Below are 24,013 nucleotides of genomic sequence, written 5' to 3'. Positions count from 1 at the left end.
GATAGAATGCTTGAATAAGAATCCAGTGTTCTGTGCCCCCTTCTACTCAAGAATAAATTTTGTTAAAATGCAAGAGCACCACCAGTAAATTTGTTGAACCCTAGGTGTTCAAAAATACGAGGTGCATCTATCGACTCATCCCATTTGCAAAAATAAAACTACATTTTGAATTCACTTCTATTATATTCATGGACAGTAAGATAGTGAGATATGCATTAAATTTCTTTTCCCAGTAGGGGTCTGATTCAACATTTCCTATGAAAGAACAGAAAGACACTATCCTTTTTCTCCAGGCTAGTTAGCCTATAATTTAAAACTGTCAAAAACACAATTTTATACAAAGTCTTCAATAAAAGCTTCTCAGATATAACCCAAAGAGGTTTTACTAAAGTTTGATTCAGACTCTGTTACAATATTTTTAAAGCTATAAATACATCTAACTGATATTTGCTGTTCTCTTTCTTCCTTAAAGTATTTGAAGATTTACAAAAGAAAAAAAAAAACCAGCATCCTTTCAAGGTGACTAAGCTTTGCAGCTTTTAAGTAATCAGAATGTATTCAATAGCATGTTGGGACCATTAATAGTCCAGTGAAGTATCGCTTAATGAAATGTATACGATATATGTCTTTTTTTTTTTTGGCAAACATTTTGAAATAATCCATAGGTACCTTCAAAAACTAAGATGTGTTTTTATTCAAAACCACCAGCAGAAAAGGAATCATGACTGCATTTATGTGAAGGCTAGAAGACATGCAAAACAGGGAAAAATCTCTGAATGTGAGCTCTTTTTTCCCTGTGATGTTAGCATGCACTGCTCTTTGTAAGATCAGAAGCTCTCGAGTTAAATATTTTTGTACTTTTTAAACAGAGAGACTTATTTATGTTGACTAATTCCTTTGTAACATCCATTACTGCTATACAATGAAAACAATGGTTTCTCACCTTCTTACATTGTTAGACAGATGTGGTGTAGCTTCACACACAAATAAAAAATAAACAAAATCCCACCGCAAATCACATCTGTTAATTTAAATCCACCTTATGAATATCTTTGACTCTTTCTCCAGTTATCTTTGCTGACCCTAGTGTAATTCACTTTAAAAAAAAAAACTCTCTTACCCAAGGAACAACATTATAGCTTGGCAGTTCACATACTGATATCAGACTGAAATGATGGTTTTGAATCATAAAACATGTCATCAGCTTTATACCAAACCAACAATAACCTTTGTCCCACTTGCCAGCCCTCCCTTTACTTGTCAATATAAGGCTTACCTGATTGTGTTTCCAATTACAGAGAAGGGAGCCCCTGGTCTGCAAGCTGCAATTGCTTCATCTCTACATTTCCTGGCAACCTCCACTAACTTTTGACCAGTTTTATCCACATTGCCAACCAAAAAGGTTTCAGAAGTATCACCATGGTAGCCATTGTAATACACCTAAACATATGCAGAAATGTAAAGACATTTTCTCATTTTGCATCCAGAAACAGATTCTCTCCTTAATTAAATCCATTCTTTCTAACATCGAGCTATATACTGCAACAGACAGACCACTGGTAAGCTGTATTTGTGAGAATGAGACCAGAAAAGCAAAACATTGCAGAATAATAACAAAAAAGGCGTGAAAGGTTGCAAGGTGCACCACAAGGGCTGACAATTAAAAATTCAAGAAATGCAAAAGTTGTGCGTCTCTGTCCAGAAGTGCACCAGACAATGACATTGCTCAACCACAAGATGCAAGACTAACTGGGCTGTATGCAAGAAGACAGATGGGGGCCGTGCATGGGCTGAAGGGGGTCCTCAGGTGCCCACCTGCCCCAGCTGCGCACCTCTGGGGCGGAGGACCTGCTTGGACCCAGCAGGGGTAGGACATCAAGCCCCGGTGCTGGCCATGCGTGCTGGGAACCCTACTGGTGGCTGGCAGTGAGACCCATCCCTCCGCAGCCAGTGTCCCCGGAGGGGTTTTGAGGTGATGCTGTGTGCAGCTGGGTGAGAAGCGCGTGCTGCTGCCAACATCCAGAGGCAGCCACACAGAAAGCACGGGCCAAATCCAATGCCCACCGTTCCATGTTTTCTTTCATCTAATTTTTAAAATACAATGTGGCATTAACATTGGATTTTACTTCTGATTTCCAGAGATTAATTTTCAAAGAGAATAAATGTACCATTCTGGCACCACAAAGTTTCACATGCTGAAAACATAGCACCCTGTTGAATTTATGAGGTACTACCTTTTTTTTTTTTTTTTTTTTTTTTTTTTTGACATTTCATAGGCTTTAAAACTCAGCTCTCCAGAAATTCTCTGCCAGGCACAGGAAACCCTGGATCTGTGCTATGGAGCTCTGCAACGCCACATTAAAATGGGGTTTGCAGCTCTGCAGTACAGCAGGCAGACACATAATTTTAAGACCAAGCCAAATTTCCCTACAGAAAGACAAATTGTAATGGTGCACAGTTTTGATTTTCTAAAACGTTTTTTTCCCCCTGAACAGTGGGCAGCTATTCTTCTAGGACTAATAACTCACAAAGCAAAAAGCACTGAACTTTTGCCACTGGTGAGCTATTTGTGAAAGACAGACTTACATTCTTCTTGGTCAGGTCAATTCCAAACTAAACAAAAAAAATAAATTGGCTACAGACAGTTTATCCCAAGGCCAGGTTTGCGTTCAGGCTGAGACGTGAAGAAAATGCAGGCAGTTAGGAGTGAGGGGTGTTTTAAAGAAAGGTGGGCACCAGCAAGGGCCCAACCGTGTTGCCACCACCCTGGCACAGAGAGAGGCTGCAATCCCCTGCTCTACACCTTCCTCTGCCAGTCCAGACTCTGCCACTAAATCTTTTTTTTTTTATTTACTGCCCATTGGGCAGGTTTTAATTTAGTTCATACTTAAACTGAACTAGCTCATTTTTAGGTCTAGCAAGCACTACACACAAAACCCCAGTGCTAAACATCATCATCCTGGAAAAACAAATACAGATTTTAAACATAGGAGAGCTTAAAAAAAAATAATATTTACTGCAGCCCATCAACAGTAATTACATATTTTTGACGTTAATAAGCTACAACCACAGCAACTGTAACACGCTAATTCCTTAAAAGTCAATGGAAGAACCAAGTTGTAAGAAACATTAACCTGGTAATGGCTGGCTGAAAATTGCACTATGCTGACGATTCAGTGATGGATAATGCTATTGTTTCTACACTAAAATACATTTTAAAGACTACACGATTCAAACCAATAAGATTTGTATTTCATCTATGAAAATCTACCATCTTAATTGTGCAAAAATGGATTTTTCTTCAAAGGACTTGTACATAGTGTAAATTGTTTACACTTAATAACTAGATTATTTAATCACTTTATAGAACCTGTACACAATTATAAACAATTTATTGTGCAATATTTACTTAGATTTTTATTCTGTCCACCTGTTAAATGTCCCAGTTTTGCTCATTAAAAATAAGCTAAACGATCAGTTAGCAAGGCTGAAAAGTAGTAGGTTTTTCCTCAGCTATTTTGAACTGAGCGATTATTAAACACAGCACAGTTCAGTTTTAAATGATTAAAAAAAAAATCTTACAAAGCTAACCAGCAATTCCCATCCTTGCAGGAATCTTCACATTCATAGAAACATCAAGATTTATGTTATTTTATGAGGGTAAAAAGAAAAAAAAATGTCTTCAAAAAGACCAGTATCATCTAGTCAAACATTATTGGTAAAGCAGAGTGTAAAAGATACACACACCATGTTAATATAAAAATGTTTCACTTAGTTTTTAATAGAAAGTAGCTGTGATATGGATCTATACCTTTTTAAAAAAAAATTTAAGGCATCATTATTATGCGGACAGATAAAAAATAAAATGAACCTTAATGAGATACACAGAAATCAGATGTTAAATCATTAGCTGTTGCAAACTGATTTAGTCTAATAAAAAGAGCAAAGTTACACCAGTTCACCAAAGTAAAAACGTAGGCCAAATATATACTTCAAAAATGACAGATCACTCCGTGTAAATCTGATAGTCAGAATTCTACAATTAGAAAGTATGGAGATGGGGAAGAATTTAGAAAGATTAAAAAAAACCCCAAACCAAACCCAGTTCTGGATCACACATGAGTATACCATGGGAAAAAGGTCACTGACCCTAATTTTAATAGAAAAAAATATTTTAAAAAGCTTGAATCTCATGCTCAGAGGTAGGTCTGCTGAAGATTTCTTTGCTTCTGCCAGTATGAAATTTGGGCCCATGGAAAATAGTATCAAGTTACCAAGAGTTTCTTTAATGATTAAAAAAGCTTGTTTTTATGAGATGTTACTCCCTTGTATGTGACATATTATTGTAAAATAATGGTGGGATTCAAAAGATGTCTGTGTTCATATTAGAAATAAACAGCACTTTGGGAAAATAAAAACTTGCACAGTAAAAGGAAAAAAAGCTTCTGCAAGAAACATTTTTTTTTCATAAATGAAACAAGAATTAGCTTTCCAGTTTCTGTACTTTCTTGCTCCTAAGAAAATCCAGCCAGTGTTTATTTAAATAGCTATAATTGGCCATTCGCTGGAAATATTAAGTCACGGTTATATCACACTATTTCTGTTTCTGTGCAAAAGGTTCAGGGCTTTTATACCAGAAATGGAACACAACACTACCTTTGGGGATTTTAATAAATGTAGGGAACACTGCTAGCAAAAGAGTTGCTGTCCAAATAGACTGACATACACAGGCCAATGTAGCCTCTAATGACAGAGTAAGATAATGACAGGCCCCACTCAAAATCAGCAGGAAGAGGAAGATCAATCTTGGCAGAGTGAAGGAAAAATGCTGGCTTTCTTCATGTTAGCTCATCTCATACATATCTATCTTCAGCTGCTGCCCAGTACTGTGGTGCTCTGCATTAACTACACAGTGGATCAATAACAATTACACCTTCTCAAAAACATGACACATAGCAGGATTGGGTTGACATTTCACTTAGGCCAACATTGATCTCAGTGCATCTGATTCCAGTCCTAAATTCAAGTCAGGCCTGGGTCTAGCTGGAATAAACACACAGTTAAAAACAAAAAAGGAAACCAGCTGCTTTTGCCTTGGCTCAGAAGTAAACAGCACATCCATCTGTGCATCCCCCATCTCCAATCCACTATTCTTCCTGTTGCTACTAGTGATTCTAAAGTTGATCAAAGACTATTTTTTTATATGAATTACTCACCGTGACATCAATGTTGATAATATCTCCATCCTGAAGAGGTCGACTGAAACATAAACAGAAGAAAAAAAAATGGTGACAGACAGTTCCCAACAAAGGGAATATAAGAATAAACACCTAATGACACATACATAAAAAATCAGGGGGTAGATATTTTGTGATAGAGGAAAGCAGAGGCAAACAGAATAACCATTTTTAATGTTCAGCACTCACTACTTAGAGAACAAGTGTAGCTGAATATAAAATAATGAGAAACAACTACCAGAAAAATATATCAACATCTGAAAAATCTACCATTACATTTATTCTTTTTCTCTCACTAGGGTTCATGTTTTACTTTGTGAGTAGCTGAATGTATTGCAAATAACAAAAAATAAAAGAGCACATAAATTCAAATAAATTTATTCCTTACCCTACACTTACTTTGCTGGAGGAAAAAAAGAATCAGACTCTACTGTTTGGTTCCCCCCCCCCCTTAACTCTACAGTCATTATGCTATTTTTTTTAAGTGTCTGGACAAACAGAATAATTTTTTTTCTACTTCACATACATTTCTGTAACATTTATCAGCATCGTGTGGTAAAATGATATGCATCTGCAATTTGTTTATGTATGACATTTAGTTAAGCTGAAGTATGTTCAATATTAAACACAATTTATTAATTTCAGTTTAACATTTTTATTCCCAGTGTAAAATGTAAGTTACTGGGGAAATACCTGTCAGGAATACCATGACATACCACGTTGTTTACAGAAGTACAAACAGATTTTGGAAAACCTCCATAGCCCAGAGGTGACGGATAGGCATTCTGTCTGATTATTTCATGATGAACAATGGAATCTATTTCTTCAGTTGTCATGCCAACCTAAAATATCAAACATAAGATCCTGTTAAAAAAGCAAAGATAGTTTCTCACATTTACTGAATGTGATTGCAGCCACATATTTCAATGAAATCTTGGATGTTTCAAATACGCTGCTTTGATACAAAACACTAAACTGTCTGATATACTTTATTGATATATTGGACCTTATTTTTTAAAGAGAAAAAGGTCTTAAATAAAGCATGCAGTAGAAATGAGCACTCAAAGGTTCCTAGAAAACCTAAAATACTGTCTACTTCCTTTCCGTTCTTTTTTCCACATTTGGTTTCTCAAAGACACCAATTTTCCATGGCATCTTGTTTCAGTAGCTGCTATAGAAATGTCTGGTTTCAATGCTTTCAGTCCTTTAAAACACAACATTACTTTCCCTTTTTATTTGTAAAAGAAAGGATCTTAATTCTTTTAACTGCCCAGTACATTTATCATAATGTACTTGTGCATTTTATGGAATTGTTTTCCAAGTATTCTTTAAATTAATAACATATTTGAATATTTGGCTTCAAATCGAGCGGATATTTTACTTAAAGGCTCCATAGCCTGGATGATCACAGTGAATCTACAAGCTCTTATCCATAATTTTTAGAAAACTTAATTTTTATGCTTGACATTTTCTAGATTTATCTTTTTCTCACAACGTTCCATATTAAAAAAACCCTCTCATAAATCATTCAGCCATTTTCTGAGTATCCATAGAGTGGAAAACGCACACGCTTAAAATAACATTCTTCTTGCCTTCCTTTTGGATCAACTCTGTCTCTGGAACGGTTAGAGCTGAAATTTGAAATGTGGTAGGGAAACCTCCCTCATTGAAAAGAAGTGCCTTTGAGGGTTCCTCTGCAAATTGATTTTGATTTGAATGAGTTTTGAGCCTTTGAAAATCATACTTCGCACACATACAGTACAGTAGCTGTGATTTTGGAGGACGTTTTAGTAACACGTGGAATATAGGCTATGGCGCAGGAGGCATGCTTCTTCATATATTGAAATATTCCATGATCATGCATAGTGAATACAGTGGAGTACACTTGTGTACTGTGCTGAGGGTAAAACCAGGTCTATTTGCTCAGTTTGCATCTTGTTCAGCACAAAAAACATGGTTGGGCAGATGAGAAGCAATGAACTGGCTCAAGACCAGAATTTGGGGTTACTGTGCAACCCCCCTGCTTTGCTGTAGCCATCACAGCCTCTGCACTGGGGTGGCAGCCACAGCCCTGGTGCGCTTTCTGTATTGGATATTGCAGCCATTGGTTCTGGACAAATACAGGTTTGTTGCTCCTGCCTTCACTCATCCATCTATCATCTTCAGCCCACAGACAAACTGAACCGCTACATACCTGATGGGGGGGTTGTCTGCCACTGCTCTGCTCAAGGAATTCAGTGTGGCTTTTGGACACTCAGCAGACAGATCTTTGCTCTCTGCATGGCAGGCTGTGAAAAGTTCTGCTTTTAACTGTATCTGCTATACTTCTGAAGGAGCTTTTGCTAGCTGGACACTGTTGGGGAGGTACCTACTGCACACCTCATCCCTTATCTGGGACAGGACAGTCTGATAGTGTCTAACAAAACACTTCTGTGTCATAGAATTTGTTGCTTTATTCCCAAATCTTTAACTCAAACCCAGAAAATGCTGTCATATATAATACCATATAAGTCCCACAGGCAGTACAAGGTAATATCAAAACCACACTTAGCCCAAACTTTGTCTCTCTGCACCCATGCATTACAATGCACCTTTGTTACACTGGGGGATGTTACTGTCATTAGCTAAAGCAAATGCGAGAGATGGTTTGGAGGGCTGCGTGCAAGGAGAGTTCAGCAAGACAACAGGAACAGGTGGAGGGATGGGGCTCTTCAGATAAAATAGGAGTGAAGAGTTTACCATATGAGAATAGCCTAAAAGAGCTCGGTCTGTTTAGTCTGGCACACTAAAAGCTGTAATAGCTCTATTACTGTGTGAAGGGGACAGACTCAAGGAAAGGCAGGAAGCTGTTTAAATTAAAGAGTGGTGTTGGCACAAGAACAAATGGGTATGAACTGGCCACGCGCAGCATCAGGCTGGAAAGCAGAAGACGCTCCCTGCTGATGAGGGAGGGTTTTAGAGTATCCTCCTAGTCAGGGGAGTCTTGGCCAAACACTTACTGGTGTAAAACAGAGCTCACCACCTCTCTGCAGCTGACCCAGGCAGCGGCCTCGGCGCTGCAACTCCAGGTGCTACCTCCCTCCCAGTCCACAGCTCCTGATCATGTAATTCTTACCTTACATACCTTCTTGCTCCAACAAGTTCATTACTTGTATGTAGTATTTTGTTGTTATGTATGATTTTGCACATCCTATGAACTACATCACAAGCTACGCTGTGCTGCATACATGTGTATTTTACACATGATAACAACCAAAGAGTATTAGTGAAAAACTGCTCTCATTCAAAACCCACTCTGCACCCTGATGCCCTTAACTTTACATAAGTAAGTTTTACTGTACTGGGAAATAATTGCACATGAGGAAGTTATACATGCACAAGCATATGTAAGATTAAAGCTTCAGACAGTTTTGCTATTGCTCCAGAATTAAACCTCTGGGAAAGCATGATGATAGGTGAAAGAAAAATGCACAGTAAACTGATAATTTTTTCCCATTGTAAGTCAATGACATTGACCTACAGTCCCCATCTACCTCTGCATCTCATAGGTACTCAACCCATTTTAACCTATCTAGTATGCTATTACATGAAATACCAAGGCAAGGCTAAGAAAAGCACTCCTTCATCTGCAAAACCTGGTAGTAGGCTCCTCCCAGTACATTTTAACTTGGGAGATATCCCAAAAAGCATACTGTAGAAACATTACTGGAAACCATGAGGCTTTATTATCAATGCACTCTGGAAAATTGTGTGGAATTTGGCAGCTGTTTTTTCCAACAGCAGCTCTATGAGTTGCACTGGACCCTGCGGGACAGCAAGGGGCTGAAGGGTGGACAGGAATGGAGGAGGCAGCCCAGTCCTTTGGACTTGCACACATGCAGAGCTGGAAAGCATGATGTACAGAGAAGATGGGCTGTGAAATGAAAGGAAAAAATGTAGCATGGGCCTTATGAGGAACTCACATGATTTGGCAGTCTGAACAGAGGGAGATTACAGACAGAGAGAGATTACACCTGAGCCAGCAACTCACTCAAAGTATTACACAGGTCCAAAATACAGAAGTAATTAAACAGGCATATCATGGACTAAATAAAAAGTTAATAAATCCTTATTTTTTCAGTATCTAACTTAAAGTTGGATGCACATTAAGGGAAAGTAAAAAAAAATTAGGAAAAAAAAACCCAAATAAGTGAAAGCATAAAAAGACATCCAAGCTGCTATGGGACTTCTGTAATTGTTACCTTTAAGCCCTTTCCAGCCAGAAGCAGGACATGACGGGCCAACTGACAAGCTTGACGAAGCCCTTGAATCTGATCTTCATTCTTAATTTCTATGTCGTCTCCCCAGTCTGGTACAATGCCTGTCGTCACATAGTCTGGCTTCTTTATGTGCTTGGAGAAAAAGGATTGAAAATGAAGATCAGAAAACTGAGCATGACAATGGGATCATTTTCTCAGATATTGCCTCCTGCTTCATGGCAGCTTGCCCTTTCTGTCGTAGTATCGACCTTCCTAAGCCATCAGGGCAAACCCTCAAGGCTGCCTCAGTATTTCTTCCACTGCCCTTTTGAACTTAACATCGCCTGTTACTACCGACTTACATTCTGTTAACCTTCCAGTGCTGAGACCCCAGATACCATAGCCGCCTTCCAGCACAGACAGCCGCAAGTTTTAAAACTGTGAGAAACAGACTTTAAAACTCTTTATTTTCTTTTGAAAAAAGGCACATTTCTACAAAAGGCATCTAAACACTGGAACTGACGGGACAAACATACAGAATTAGGGTAAAAAATAAAACTGATCAAATCCTTAGCTTCTTGTTCAGATAAAACTATTAAATTCCATGAGATTGCTTTTTGACTAAGAACCACAGGATTTAATTTATTTTAATTTACAGGTTTTTACTTATTAATCTAGTTCATACGTTGTATCCAAGTTTGTCTATCTACAGCACTGTGCAAGGCTATTCCAATTTGCTGTGTCCAGGAAAGTGTAATAAACTTAATTTTTTCCACACATTAAGTTCTCAGCCCCAATATAGAGGTAAAAGGTCATTTCTGTTTTTTTTTTTTAATCCACTACAATTTAATGATGTGTGTATAAACACAACAAACTAATAAAAACAGTAACATCTTGCACAGAGATGGAAATGTACTTTGTCTCAGAGGGTCATGGGCTATTTCACTGGCTGGAGAGGAGTCCCTTCACCCATCCCAGCCAGGCTGATTCTCTGCGACGCTGGCACAGAGTGAGTTTTGCACTGACTTCACAACATACAGAATCAAGCTGACAGGCATAAAACAAAGTGGGGACTTGGGCTGTACACAACAAGACCATACAACAGCTGGGTGTAGGAGTAGAGTGGGGCAACCAGTTACCTCTAGCGGGACTTCAATAGGAAGACTACTGTTGTTCCTACAGGTATTTAATTTCTACTCTGATAAAAAGAGAAACTATCTTCAGTGGACTTACATTAACAGAATTTCAGATTTACATTTCACTCAAGTTAATGGCATATCAACCCTAACAACATCCTATTGCAGTAGTCTGGGACTTAATTTAGAAAAAAACCACCACCATTTGCTGGATTAGCAACTCCATACACAGCAGCATCCTTGCTTTCCCCTTGGAGAGCACTTATCTAGTAACTGCTGAGACTTGACCCTGATGACCTGTAAGATCTGTTAACAGAGAAGCCTAAAGCAGCATATATTCAAATGTCTATGTATACAGTTTCACAAGAACATCTCGGAAAAAAAACGTTTTTTCAATGCGATTTCTGGCATACTCTGTATAAAGCAGTAACTTTGCCCTCAAGTTTTCAGAGTTGAAGAACTGGACTGATTTTTAGACAGTCTGAGAACTCTGATCTGTGAAGACAACTTTTCAGTATGACAACATATTTCTCCCTCTTCACCCTAAAAGAAGCATCTAAGTACAGAAAAATAGTTTGTAAGTTCTAAAATTTTTAAACTTTTGCAAATATATAAAGCAAGTAACACTATGGTCTCCCTGCACACAGAGCTTCCACAGCCTCTTAAGTGTAAGGGCCCTATATGCACCATCCTTATCTGCTTTCCTATCTAACAACTTTTTAGTGTTAGTATTTCTGGCCCATGGAAGTGCTCTATATTTTGACAAGAAATCTATAATCAAATGAAAAGTAAAACTTAAAAAAGTACTAATACACATCCTGAAAAGCACTGTTTAGAAAGGATACTTTGGTTTTCTTTTGGCTAAAGGAAAGGTACTAAACAGTTAATCTGTATGCTGTAATTAAACATAAAAAAAAACCAAACAAAAAAACGGGGGGGGAAAGGGGGGAAAGGGAGGGAAAAAAGGAGGGAAAAAAAAGGAAACCATAAGTGGAACATATGTTAAAATTGCATGAAAAATTCCTTTTGGCTGTAAAGTAAATAAAAATAAAAGTATATATTCCAAGAAAAAAAAATACTGAGGGACAGTAAAGATGAGTTTAGAATGTGCAGTGGGGTTGCAGAGCAGCTACCAGCAGGTATTGTACGTTCTCTTCCTAAATCTGACATAACTATGCAACAAAACCTTCAGCAAAATATAAACATGTTTATAATTAGCTTGCTAGAGATTTATACCGAAAAGGACTCAGATGATAATGAATAATTCCTACTGACTTTTGGTAGGACTGTGTATAATTGTCCAAAATGAGAATCTGGACTCAGAAGTGTTAAGTGTTGACAGATGATTATAATATTCCATGTTTATATTACCATAACTGAACAAGCCCCAGATTTAAACTCTCTAATAACTAGATATGCCACTGTGTTTAATGTGGTAGGCAGCTGAAAACTACTCTCACCAGCACTCCTATTTCAAATACCAGACCAAGCAACAGGACGGTGATCCAAATCCCCAGCTGTCAGACAACGAGTACACTTGATCACGCCTGCAGTCAAAGTCTATACTGACTGAAGCACAGATTAGGTAATAGAAATTGCAGTACCTTAGGAACCGGGTGAGCTGGAGAAACTGTGGCTGGCCAAACAATACTATAAGCAGACCTTCTTTGTCCCTGAAAAAAGAAGCATCTTCGCTGTTGATTGCTTGACTGCCTGTGCAGGTAGATACGACTACATGAAGAAAGTATTACGTTGCAGCCAGTTACAGAACCTGTTAAGAGATAAGTTAAAAATGGTTAGCATTTTTTTATACTACCACATTACCAAATGGAAAGCATGCAAAAAGAAGGGCACCATGTGGAACAAACCACAGAACTCATGTAGTAGCCAAGGGTAATTCAAATTGTTCAAATCTTGTACTGTTAAAGAAAGAGCATTAACACTGAGAAGCAATGAGAACAAAAAACTTAAACAATACTTTGGAGCTTTATAAAATACCAGATCTGTTTTGATTTGATGCATTAAAAAGTAGCGTGGGTAAATTCTCCAAAGCTTACAGCCAGGAGTGACGCTCCAACTGCCCCTGCTTGTAGCCGTTTGCACAGCTAGAAGCTGCACTGTTCAAGGCTTGGAGAAATGGCAAATAAGGGACAATAGCAAGAAAAGGGGAGAGAAAAAACTATTTAATGTTGCTTTCAGACCATATTTTCACCTGTATTTTTGCAGTATTGGTCACAGATTTGAGCATAACCAAATTAATGTTGTGCTTGTCATTTGTGCCAAGACACAAAGAACGGTGTTCAATTTGTCCTGCCTAGCAGGGCAACAGAACAAACTTCAAGAGATATTTTTAATCTTGGCCAAAGACAATTGAAGGGATTAAAATTTGTAATTGACTTGGAATATTTGAATCAGATTTTCATTTAATTCACATGGGAATTTGGGATGACAGTTCATCAGAGTATTTATTGCTCGACGTTAGTTGTTTGGCAGTGACACATTTTGCCTCCTCTCAAAAAAAAAAAGGGTAAAAAGGGCACTGAGGCCCAAAGGTTGTCAGAGATATCAAAACCAAAATAATGCATCAGAAAAGACAATACTAGCATCAAAACCAGGAAATATACTAAATTCAAAAGGATTATTGACACTGCCCAATTAAACTACAATTACACGAAGTGCATATTTCCATTACTCAAACATTCTACAATCTAAACAGAGGGTTTTTCTGAAACATAAGTTTCACATAATATTTAATCTGCTTCTGAAAAATGCCCTATGCATACAAACACAAACGCAATCTTTTGTGGCAAGTAACCCATAAAAATAATTACTCTTCAGTATAAAGAAAGTGTTTTCATTTAAACAGAAGTAACTAAACATTTTTATACCACAAAAAATAAGAAATAAGAAATATTTTGTAACTATGTAAAAATGATTTTTGTTTTCAGAAGGTGACCTTCCTTCCTTTCATTTGGATACATTTATCATGTCCAGGTGCAGAAATTATCCTTCCACATGCACACTTGGCTTCATAGACAGCCCTTTTACACCATTCCATGATATACAGGAGATCCAACTTACGCACCTTTTTTTGAGCTCCAAAACCCAGAATGTATGAAATAGTTGCATGGGGGTTGCTTTAGCAACGTTCCTAACTGTCTCTTTGCGCACTCATCAGTGCTCCATTTAGTTATCAATGTCTGAATTTGTTTAACACCTGAAAGGTTGTAGAGACTTTTACTCAATGCAAGCAAATTTTTACCATTTTTAAAAATTGTTTATAAGTAATAAGGCAGAGTTGGAGAGTGAGGCTCAGACCAAGTTTTCAGTATCACCTAGGTACCCCAATGGAAGTTGCCTGCTTCAAGCGTCTCCATGGAAGCGGAGCTGCACAGTTAACAAGAGGGTGGATTGGTTGGGTGGTGTTTTAATTATCATTTAATCAATAGCCTCATCATCTACTGCCTTCCTACGTTCTCCTTCAAAAGAAAAAAAAATAATTGTCTAATTAAAATAATAAAATCTGGGCCATCTAACCTGCACAACCTATAAGCACATTGAAATCCTACAAACTCCCCGGCTGGTTCGCACACATGTCTGAAGCACAGAATCTGCTGAGGCAGCAACTTTTGGGCCATCAGAAGTAGCAGTGAGGCTGCCAGCATAAGCTAAAGTACCTCTTTTACAGAGCACAGTGGTAGCACCTTGCTCTTACCACAGCTGAAGGTATTATAAATATATTGAAAACCCACACTCACTAATGTGGTCAGTTAAAGCCCACGTGGACATCAATATGTGAATGTGTACTTCAAATGCTCTCCTTGACGCGTGGCATGCTGCCTGGGCACCTAGTCTACTGTGTAGAAGTTTAATTGGGGAAGAAAAGGTGCAAGTGTGCTCATCAATTACTCAACAATAAAGCTCCAAATGTCCCAAATACACACTCTTAAATACATTAAATGAGTTGATGTTCATGGGTGCGTACCTATCAACTATACCACATTCAGAAGGGATACCTTTTTATTTGGAATAGAATTTTTACCTCTATTCTCCCAAAGATACACTGCAAGTGTTGTCACAAGATAACAGGATAATAAGGTACTGTAGCCTGTTGTTGCTCTACTAACTACTCATTATAAACCAGACTTATATAAAAATATCTACTACTTGAACAGGAGAAATGCGACAACCAAATAAATATCACCATTGTATAATACAACATCTAAAATACATTGCAAGAATTATAAACACAGGACAACTAAACCTTTATTTGAAATATAAAAAATTGTAACAGAAAACATTCTCCTACAAAGTAAAAATAAAATGAAATAAAATGGCATTAAAATATAATGAAGTTACTGTTTTATAATGAAATCTGGACTCCATCCACACACTTCCTTCCTTAAGAAGGCCTTCCTAATGTCTCCACAGCTGCTTTTATTTTTTAAGCTCCCATATTCACAGCTAATTCGATATAGCAACATCATCAATCACTGGAGACAGGAACAACTGGCTGTATTCTCCAACTCTGGCTCAGATATTCCCTCCTCCCCACCCCTTACACCTATCAAAGCTTTTCCTCAGTGCCTTATTTACTTCTGCAACACTGGTGCTCAAGCACATCCTTTTTGTTAAGCTTTCTGTGTATATTAATTACTGTAAGATAGTTCATAAACGTGGGATTTGTGCATCTGCCAATGGAAACTGCAGCCATGGGAGCAAGCCCAGTATTTGAAGCCAGGTAGCCTGGTAACACACCAGCACAGCCTGGATGCAAAGTTGACCCTTTACGCATTTCTTCTCTCCTCCTCCTACGTCACTTGCCATGAGTAACAGAATATTTACTATCAGCTGCAATACAGAGAATTATTACCAGCATTACTAAATCACAGCAGCAGATACGATGTACTGAGCACAGAAAATTACAGACAACTGCTCCTCTGACTCGACAGTGAATCACACTGTGCAATCTGTATGCACTCGTGTCCTGCCAGAGCTGCTGGATTCCTCTGCATACCTTCCAGACCTTAATTTGTATTAATAATATAAATATGCACTGTGAGCTTTGGTGAATTAGCAGATGAATTTATCTTATGTGGAAATTACATTTTCTTTTTCTTTTAAACGAGCCAGCCAAAGGGGCTGCATACAGAATTCAAGTATGATGATGGGTAGGAGCATTTTAAGTGACTGATTTTGCAGCACAATGTGCCCTATATTTATTAGCCTTTTACTCTAGGTCTATTTTAATTGTTATCTGTTCATGCATGCTACACTATATAATGAAATGCTCCCATTTCACACACAGAGTAGAGTTTTTTATGTGTATCTCTATTAATGACCCTTAATTAAGTTGATTTTAGTCATTTAAATGTGATTTTCCTCTGGTCAAGAAGTATTTTTAAAGGGAGATGTTGGAAATGAACTCTCAAATAAGCCCTTTTCTAATGCTTCTTGTTTAACAGTTACAGCAATTTATCAGCTGTGTTTTCAATGAATGAGGTATGGGGTAGCCATGCAAAAAAGTATTCATCTACATGATTCATCAAATGTGACTGTTAGCAACCACTTTTTTTTGTATTTACTTATGAAAGACTTCAAATTTCCTGGCAATTAGCAAAAAATGTTACCAAAGGATAAACCTCATGACAGTTTTAAGCTACAGTTAATATAAGTGTACATCTTAAAAGAGCTAAGAAATAAATTTAACGTATTTTAGAATAATTTAGTAATAGTATCGACAGAAGCACAGTACCAAAATTATTTAGGATTACAAGAATTAACATCCAACTAATTTAGGAAATAAATCAACTTGCTCTTGATAAAGTAAATCCTCCTTAACATATATGGACAATAAAGAAAATCAAAAGCATTGTTCAGATAACTAATTTTTAAATATATGATTTTATATATATCTCTCTCTTTATATATATAAACTTAAAAAAAGAATGACCATGAAGATTTTCTTAGTATATATGTGTTTGAGGGTAAAACACTAGAAATCTTTAATTTGGCTTGCCAGATCATTTTAATATTATATCATAATTTTGTTTCTTCTGCAAATATTAATTTTGCTGAAAATTCAGTGGAATAAAGTTTAAAGTGAGGTATTAAAAATCACTACATGGAATCCAACCAATGCAACTAGGTAAGAATATATAGCTTTTTACTTTTAATTACCAAATGTTCCCATTTTTCAATCCAAAGTAATGTCTGTGGTTCGACAGATGTTTACTTGTAATTATAATTCTAAATGTCTTAATAAAACACTGACTTTGTAATCCCCGTGTTGCAAAGGTACATCCAAGCTTCAAAAATAGGATGGGAAAGATTAAAGGTTCTCTCCAACTCTGTAACCTGTGTAGCAGAAGAGCAGCTCACATTTCACAAGCAATAACCTGTGCATTTGCTTAAAAAAAAAAAAAAAAAAAAGAACAACATAGGGAAATGCCTGAGGCAGAAGTTGAAACTGATTGGGCAAAGTAGAAGGACAAGAGCCCTTGAAATTAAACAAAAGCAAATTCATTCTGGTGACAGATGTTGATTACATCAAAGCCACGATAGAACTTTTTTCCTGTTTCTTTTTTTTCCCTTTTTTGCAACTAATACCTCTGTGTTTTCTGTACATTAAGGATATAACGTATCTTAATCAACATAACCCAACATGTAATAATTTTTAAATTTGGTAAAAGTATATTGTAACGAGGTCTTAACGACAGGCTTCTCCAAACAAGGGTGTATTCACATGGTCATGTCTGCATACCCGTGCTGGTCACGCCATCATCAGCCCCTTACTTCCAGGGGTTAACTGCTCTGGCAGCCAAATAAAATACAGAGAGCGCTGTGTAATTATGGAGACAGTCAAAGGGCAGACTCTATTTTGAAATCTATTTGCACAGACAAGGTCTTCCAATTTCGCTTACAGGAAACAAGCTGGTAAAGGGGGTCTCCTCCTCTCCAGATGCTTTCCACACTTTTTTCTCACATCAGGAAACCATGGACATGGACACCATGCAGCACTGTTTCCTGGATTGCAGGACTATGTCATTACAAGGAGAAGAGCAAGTCCATGCTCGTGAGAAATATTTCCTCCTAATTGCCCATATTAGGGGAAAGCAAAACCCACAAGGACTACTGAAAATGTGACTAGCGGCAATTTGTAAACAGGACATAGCCCCAGCTGTCATGATAGTACTGGAAAAGGGAAAACAGAAATGAAAGGGTAAAAACACTCTGTTTTTAATAGCATGACTGGGGAAATGAAATATTCATCAGGGTAGATGTGACTTCAGTTACAACAGCAACACATTGGTGAAAACCTTGACAAAAGCATGCTTATGACTGTACCCTGATAAACTGGAACAGAGACCAGTATCTTGCAAACATTATATTCTAATTGGCATTGTTTTATTTAATTATTGGAATTAATTGGAAATTAATGACAAAAGTTGTTTAGTTAATAAAGGCATTAACAGGATTGCGGTTCTCCTTACTCTCATAAGAGTCAATAAAGTAAGGCAATGGCCAAACACCAGCCAACTCCAAGGGAGCAGAGTCACCCCCTCTGCCGACACCACTGGGACCCCTCAATGACACTGAAAAAAGTAAAGTTTGGCCCTCAGGACCAGTTATGCTCCCTGCTAATTAGAATTTTGCCCTTCATGGAGAGAAGAACCAGGCAATTTGTTTGCTGTATGCTAATACAAATGAGTTATTTAATTGGGTGTACATTTATAAACTATATGGAAATACATTCTTGTTTGGCTTTACTTATTATGACTTAGTCTAGACCAGCACATGAAAATGATGAATCAGTGCCTTCTGGAATAGTGTCGTTCTTTTAATTCATTATTCAGTCAAACTTAGGGCCAACAAAATAGCTGTTCTACAAGTTGGTAAACTGGGAAATCACAGAGAATCAGAACCTCTTCTATTTACAGGAAGGATGACAGCCTAAGGGTACTTCATCCCAATAATAACAACATTCAAGTAATGGTGCCCAGGTCATGACAAGCCATGACCCTCCCCATAGCTCCTTCAGGAAGCTGGCTTGGTGCCACCTTTTATCAGCAGCAACCAACAGTGCAACTTTAACAAACAAGAAGAAAAGGAAAAATTACTTTTATATTCTTAAAAACCTCTTTGACCAATTGAGCAGTTGTGTGTATATATATATATACACACACATACACAATGACGCCAAACCAGCGTAAGAAATAAATTCACTGACTAAAATTCTGGTATCATTAAACAGCACTTTCCCATTTTATTATAGGATTAAAAAAATATAGAGTACAATCTAACTATATCTGAGTGATATTAATTCATATATCAAAGGAAATTAATGGCCCATTACGGAAAATGGGACTGGGCTGTACCGGCTTATCTTTGGGAACACGGCATTGTAGTTCTCCAATAAAGCCTTCCACCCGAGTGTTATTTCTACTATATTTTTTCTCTCAAATAAAATAACGCAAATAGAACATAAAAAGAAAGTGTTACCTAAAGCAGCATCACAGCAAAATGAAAGAAGTCAGGTACAAAAGCTGGACAAAGCAATATTAAGAGTTTCACACGTATCAGGGGAATTAGGCTCCAGATCACAGCATCTGGCAAATTTCAACTTCTGTTACTAGCATGAGAAACGTTCCTCTTATGTTACTGCATTCCTGTATTGAGTAAATCGATTTATCATAAAGTGAACAAATTAAAACGAGAAGCATATCTGCTCAGGTTTGCATATTTAAATACATCTCTCAATCACTTTCTATCTAAGTTTTTTAAAAGATCAGAGGAATTACTTCGGCTTGAAAGACTGGTTATTGTATTCATTGTTTTGATTTTGTAGGGAAGTAACAACTATTGGAACAAGTTACTCAGTTTAAAAAAACAGCCATTGTTTCAGATTAAAATACTAAGCTATTCAAATAGTCCTTACACACATGCACAATACCGAATCTTGCTGTTTATAAGCATCTGCCCACAGCTTTAACATTCATTGAATCCTACTGGGATAAAATCTTTTCAGGTGCTCTGTGGAACAACTGTTTTTCAACTGGGATGGTTAAGTCCTATATACACGCCTGATACAGCATTAAATGTTAAAAATAAATCCTACTTTAACCTCTTAAATTTCCACCTGAAATGGAAGAAAATACGTCTGAATCACCACGAAAAATGTTTCCCACAGAAACCCTTTCAGTGGGTGAGCAAGGCTGCTGAAGTAAGAGTAATCTTGCATAGAAAATTTAGGAGTGCTTCTGAATGTCGTATCAGGATTTTCTGCATAGCTTGAGACACAGGAATAGAACGGGCAGTCAGGAGTCTTTTCCCTGCACAAAATATAAGACCTTGTAATAATTATTTTCAATACACCTGCAGCTGAATCTCTACGGATACAAGATGACTCCTGAATCGTAAGCCAGTCTTATCTCATTTTTTTCAAAATAAGTGTACACTGCTAGCAATTTTGGGATAAATACCTTAATAAAATAAGATTATATTACTACTCATTTGGTAAAAATGACAGCTAGCAGTGTTTCTTGCCTTGTATTAAATGTTGTTAATTACTTGTATTATCCTGTTTTCACACAAAAACACAAGTTACATTAGGACAGTGAGTCTTTACTGAGAAAACATGTATGTGTCCTTCGCTAGAGTGAAGAGTGTAAGGTTGGGGAATCACATCCTATAATCTGGACTTCAAAATATATGACCAGAGAGGCGTAAGTCTACAGCTGTTTCTACTAAACTGTTGCAGTTGTGGTGGAAACAAGCTCTTGGTATTTTTTTTCTGTGGTTTTCGTTTTGTTTAGTTTTAAAAATGTTTTTTCTTTTGTTTTTTCTTTCTCTTTTTTCAAGAAGATGCTCTGCATAAGGAAGATGTTCCAATCATGAGCTTGCTGCAGATAACTTGTATCATCCTATTAACACATATATTTTTAAACCTGTCAGTCATTATTAGGTGCTACTAATGCATACCTTGGAAGCTTATTCATAAACGTGACATTTGGGTCACTGAATGAATTCTAATTATAGGATTGTGGATCAAATTTGGAAAAGTACAGTATGATGTTTGGGAGTTGTTTTTTTTTTTTTTAAATACTTTTCACTTATCTCTTTGGTTAACATTTACAAAGACCTCTTTCTTATCATAAAAGTCCCTGTTTATCAAACAGTAATACAGGAAGAAGTTGTTTATATCTTCAGAAGTACCAACATACATCACTTATGACAAAAAAAACAAGCACTCCATAAGAAATTCTCAATCACTGTCAGTCATACACAGTAAAATATACATAAACCAAAGCATGTGGTGTGAACTACATTCGATTCAAACTGAACATAGAATTACAACTACAACAAACAAAAACCAAATAATTACAAGTGATTCATAGGCCTATTTACACATCTCCAAACTGCTGGAAAGGTAGGTAACCATAGAAACCTGACAGCCTAAATTCAGTACTTTAAAATTTGTATTTAGTTTAAAATGCTGAAAATGATGTTTCTATTTGATGAAATATTTATTTTTAAAGGCTTCAGTTTTTGTTTTGGTACTTAAATAAATGCTTAAAATTATTTTATCTCCCGGTTACATTCAGATTTGTTATCCAAGTAAAGATTACAGTTTACTCTTTGTAATATAAAATGTTAATAAATTTTAATACTGCAAATGAATATTTCTAACATTTCTTTATTGATTAAAATGAAATAATGATATAAACCAAACACTCCTGCACTTACTGTTAAATATTTTGCATATAGACTTTTCTAAGCTGCACACTAGCAAAAAAAAATTACTTGAATTAACTGTTAAAGCTGAAATGCTAATAGCCTTTTCAACTTATAGTTCTTTTTCACTGACAATTACAATTTGCATGGCTTAAAATTTAATACTATGATTAGTACTAATGTCGTATATTTTACTTCATAATCTAAATGAGTAAAATATTATTTTTGTAGTTCACTGGCTCTTATACTTAGGCTGTAATGTTCAGTGTGTATTTCATTATGCAGATGAGCAATGGATGTCATCTAACATGATTTAAATGGGTCAACAGTATTTTCCTACTCACATTAATCATCCAGACAGCCAAAAAACCCACCCACAAACCAAGAAAAACCCCCACCAAAAACAAAGCCTTGATAACTAACCTAGGAAATCTCTTTTTATCACCGACTCTTCCCATTAGTCAAAAGGTAAGCACATGCTATAGAAGAGGTGACCCTCGCAAACTGGTGAGACAAGGCTGGGTGCTGCTCCTCTTGCTGGTGCACAGCTCCTGCCTCAGCCGGTGCCAGCAGCGGGCAGCACTCTCCAGGCTGCCTACGGCCCCATGCCAAGAATCATTCTCATCCCACGAAGTTCAATGGGAGCTGTGTGTTGACAAACTGAGCAAATTTGAATCGGCAAAATTCGTTCTTGGCACGAGGACATGCAACTGTGCTGAATGCAAAGGCGTGCTGCCCGCTGACGCTGTGCTGGCAGCTGGGCTGTTCTTACGTAAATACACTTGTTGGAAAACTCCCACTAAAGTCAAAGGACAGAGGATCAGGCCAATTATTTATAAAACACACCAAAATTAAGGGCTCTATCCTCAAGCCATGTAACCATCATCTATCACCCATTTCACATATAGCATATCGCAAATAAAATGGTAATTTATAAATAACAGCGCTTCTGTGGAAAGGGAAGCTGCTCTAATAAATGCCAAAGGGCAAGAACATAATTACAAAACAGGCAGAAAGTAACAGGAAGATCAGGTGCCAAACATTCAGGCGATTAGGATTCCCTCAAACACGAAAATACAGCCATAGCACAAAATCTCTACAAAGGCAGAGGTGACACATTTGATTATATTGCAGTGTAACAGAGCTGGCTGAGCTTGACTGGGAATCACCACACTATTCATACCATGGGGCAGATCCTGCTGGACAACACAGGGAACGTACAACATTCTCAAAGACGGGATGCACAGGCTGCAAGACCACAGACAGGTGGGCGGTGGAACTCCTTACCTCCTCCTATTGCTGCTGAACAGTAGCTTTTCCAGCAGCTGCTCTCCACATCCATCCTTATTTAGACACACTGACAGTGGCACAGCCATTGATATTTCCAATTATTTTCTAGCAACAAATTAAAAACCTTAAAACTTTGGCTTCTGTTGAAAGTAGTTGTTATTTGCTAAACAGGTCAGTGATACAGCACACAACACCTCTTTTCCAGAAGCTATACTAGCCACTCACTTGCTACCACAATCCAAATTTCTGATTTTGAGATATGAAAACCAATAACGTGGCTTGGGCACTGGCCACTGGCTTTCTCTGACAGCCTTCACCATGCTACCTTTTCCAGTCCACAGATGTAAATGAAGGGGAGTAGGAATTGAGCTTCAGCTTTTAAAGTAAACTAGTTGACATGTGGCAAAGTAGAAGGTTTCCAACTATTCAAACCTCAAAAGACTTCATTGCAACATTCATGCCCTGGACAAGTGTGTCACCAGTACCTAATAAATGCTGGGCATAGTGGGCACCTTAACCAAAAGCAATAACTCAGTGCAAAGAGCTAAGGCATCCATGGGCACAGACCTGGTGGCTAATTTACAGTAAATTAAACAATAACCACCACTACGATGACTAAGGTTCAGTCTTCACCGTGACCTTTTCTAGGTGTTGGGAACATGGATAAGGGATCAGCGTATTTCATGGTATGACAACGCACGTGCAGGTCAGTACCTGGCACACCCGTTTCCCCTGCACCCAGTCCCATGTAATGCACATCAGAAGGAGTTAAGACAACTGACATTCAACATCTGCAAGTTTCTAAAGCACGTCTTTGGGACTGGCTCCAGCCCTGCCCATCTGGCCCCTTGCCTTCCAGTGAGAAAACATCACATTTGGATCCCAAGAGCTAGCTGGGAGCTCTAAGTGGTAGGGAAGGACCTCTGGGTTTCTCCACTGCCCCATACCCCACAGTAAACACCCCAGCTACTGCTACTGCTACGAGAGATTTCCTGGAGGAACTGCAAGCAGCACCTGTCTTGTTGAAACAAGACAATAAGTCACAAATTACTGCAGCTGCTTAATCCCTAGAAAGTGGATCATGCAGTCCAGTTGCACTTTAGGCAGCGCCTCTCACCTCCAAATCTTGACCTCGCTCCAAGTCACTTCTCCTGATGTGCACGTTACAGGTGTCAGCCACCCACATAACAGCTCCCTACTGCACACAGTGCTCCAAGGATGGGGATGGCAAGGCCCATGACAGCCACTCCCCACACAGGCAGACCTAAAAAACCCCAGAATACTTTGTTTCTAAACTATCTTTACCAGCCTATTCACTCTGTACAGTTTATTGGACTTCTCCACCATCTGATTTTCTAAGAACAAAGCAAAGGGTCTT

The 24,013-nt window shown here is 37.7% G+C and overlaps 1 protein-coding gene across 4 annotated transcripts in view; it reads right to left on the bottom strand.

Moving 5' to 3' along the window:
- Window positions 1-24,013, bottom strand: part of METAP1D (methionyl aminopeptidase type 1D, mitochondrial) — a 48,265-nt gene that overhangs the window by 9,559 nt on the left and 14,693 nt on the right. For all 4 annotated transcript variants that reach the window (XM_075093447.1, XM_075093450.1, XM_075093448.1 and 1 more), the window contains 5 exons: window positions 12,216-12,382; window positions 9,479-9,628; window positions 5,931-6,079; window positions 5,217-5,259; window positions 1,277-1,440 (listed from right to left, as the gene is read on the bottom strand). In XM_075093447.1, coding sequence (XP_074949548.1) covers window positions 1,277-1,440; window positions 5,217-5,259; window positions 5,931-6,079; window positions 9,479-9,628; window positions 12,216-12,382 — 673 coding nt within the window. The remainder of the gene's footprint in view (window positions 1-1,276; window positions 1,441-5,216; window positions 5,260-5,930; window positions 6,080-9,478; window positions 9,629-12,215; window positions 12,383-24,013) is intronic.

The sequence above is a fragment of the Phalacrocorax aristotelis genome, chromosome 5 (assembly GCF_949628215.1).
Source record: "Phalacrocorax aristotelis chromosome 5, bGulAri2.1, whole genome shotgun sequence".
Lineage (NCBI taxonomy): Eukaryota > Metazoa > Chordata > Aves > Suliformes > Phalacrocoracidae > Phalacrocorax > Phalacrocorax aristotelis.
The sequence above is the reverse complement of the archived record's forward strand: the minus strand, read 5'-3'. Positions and strand labels throughout refer to the sequence as shown.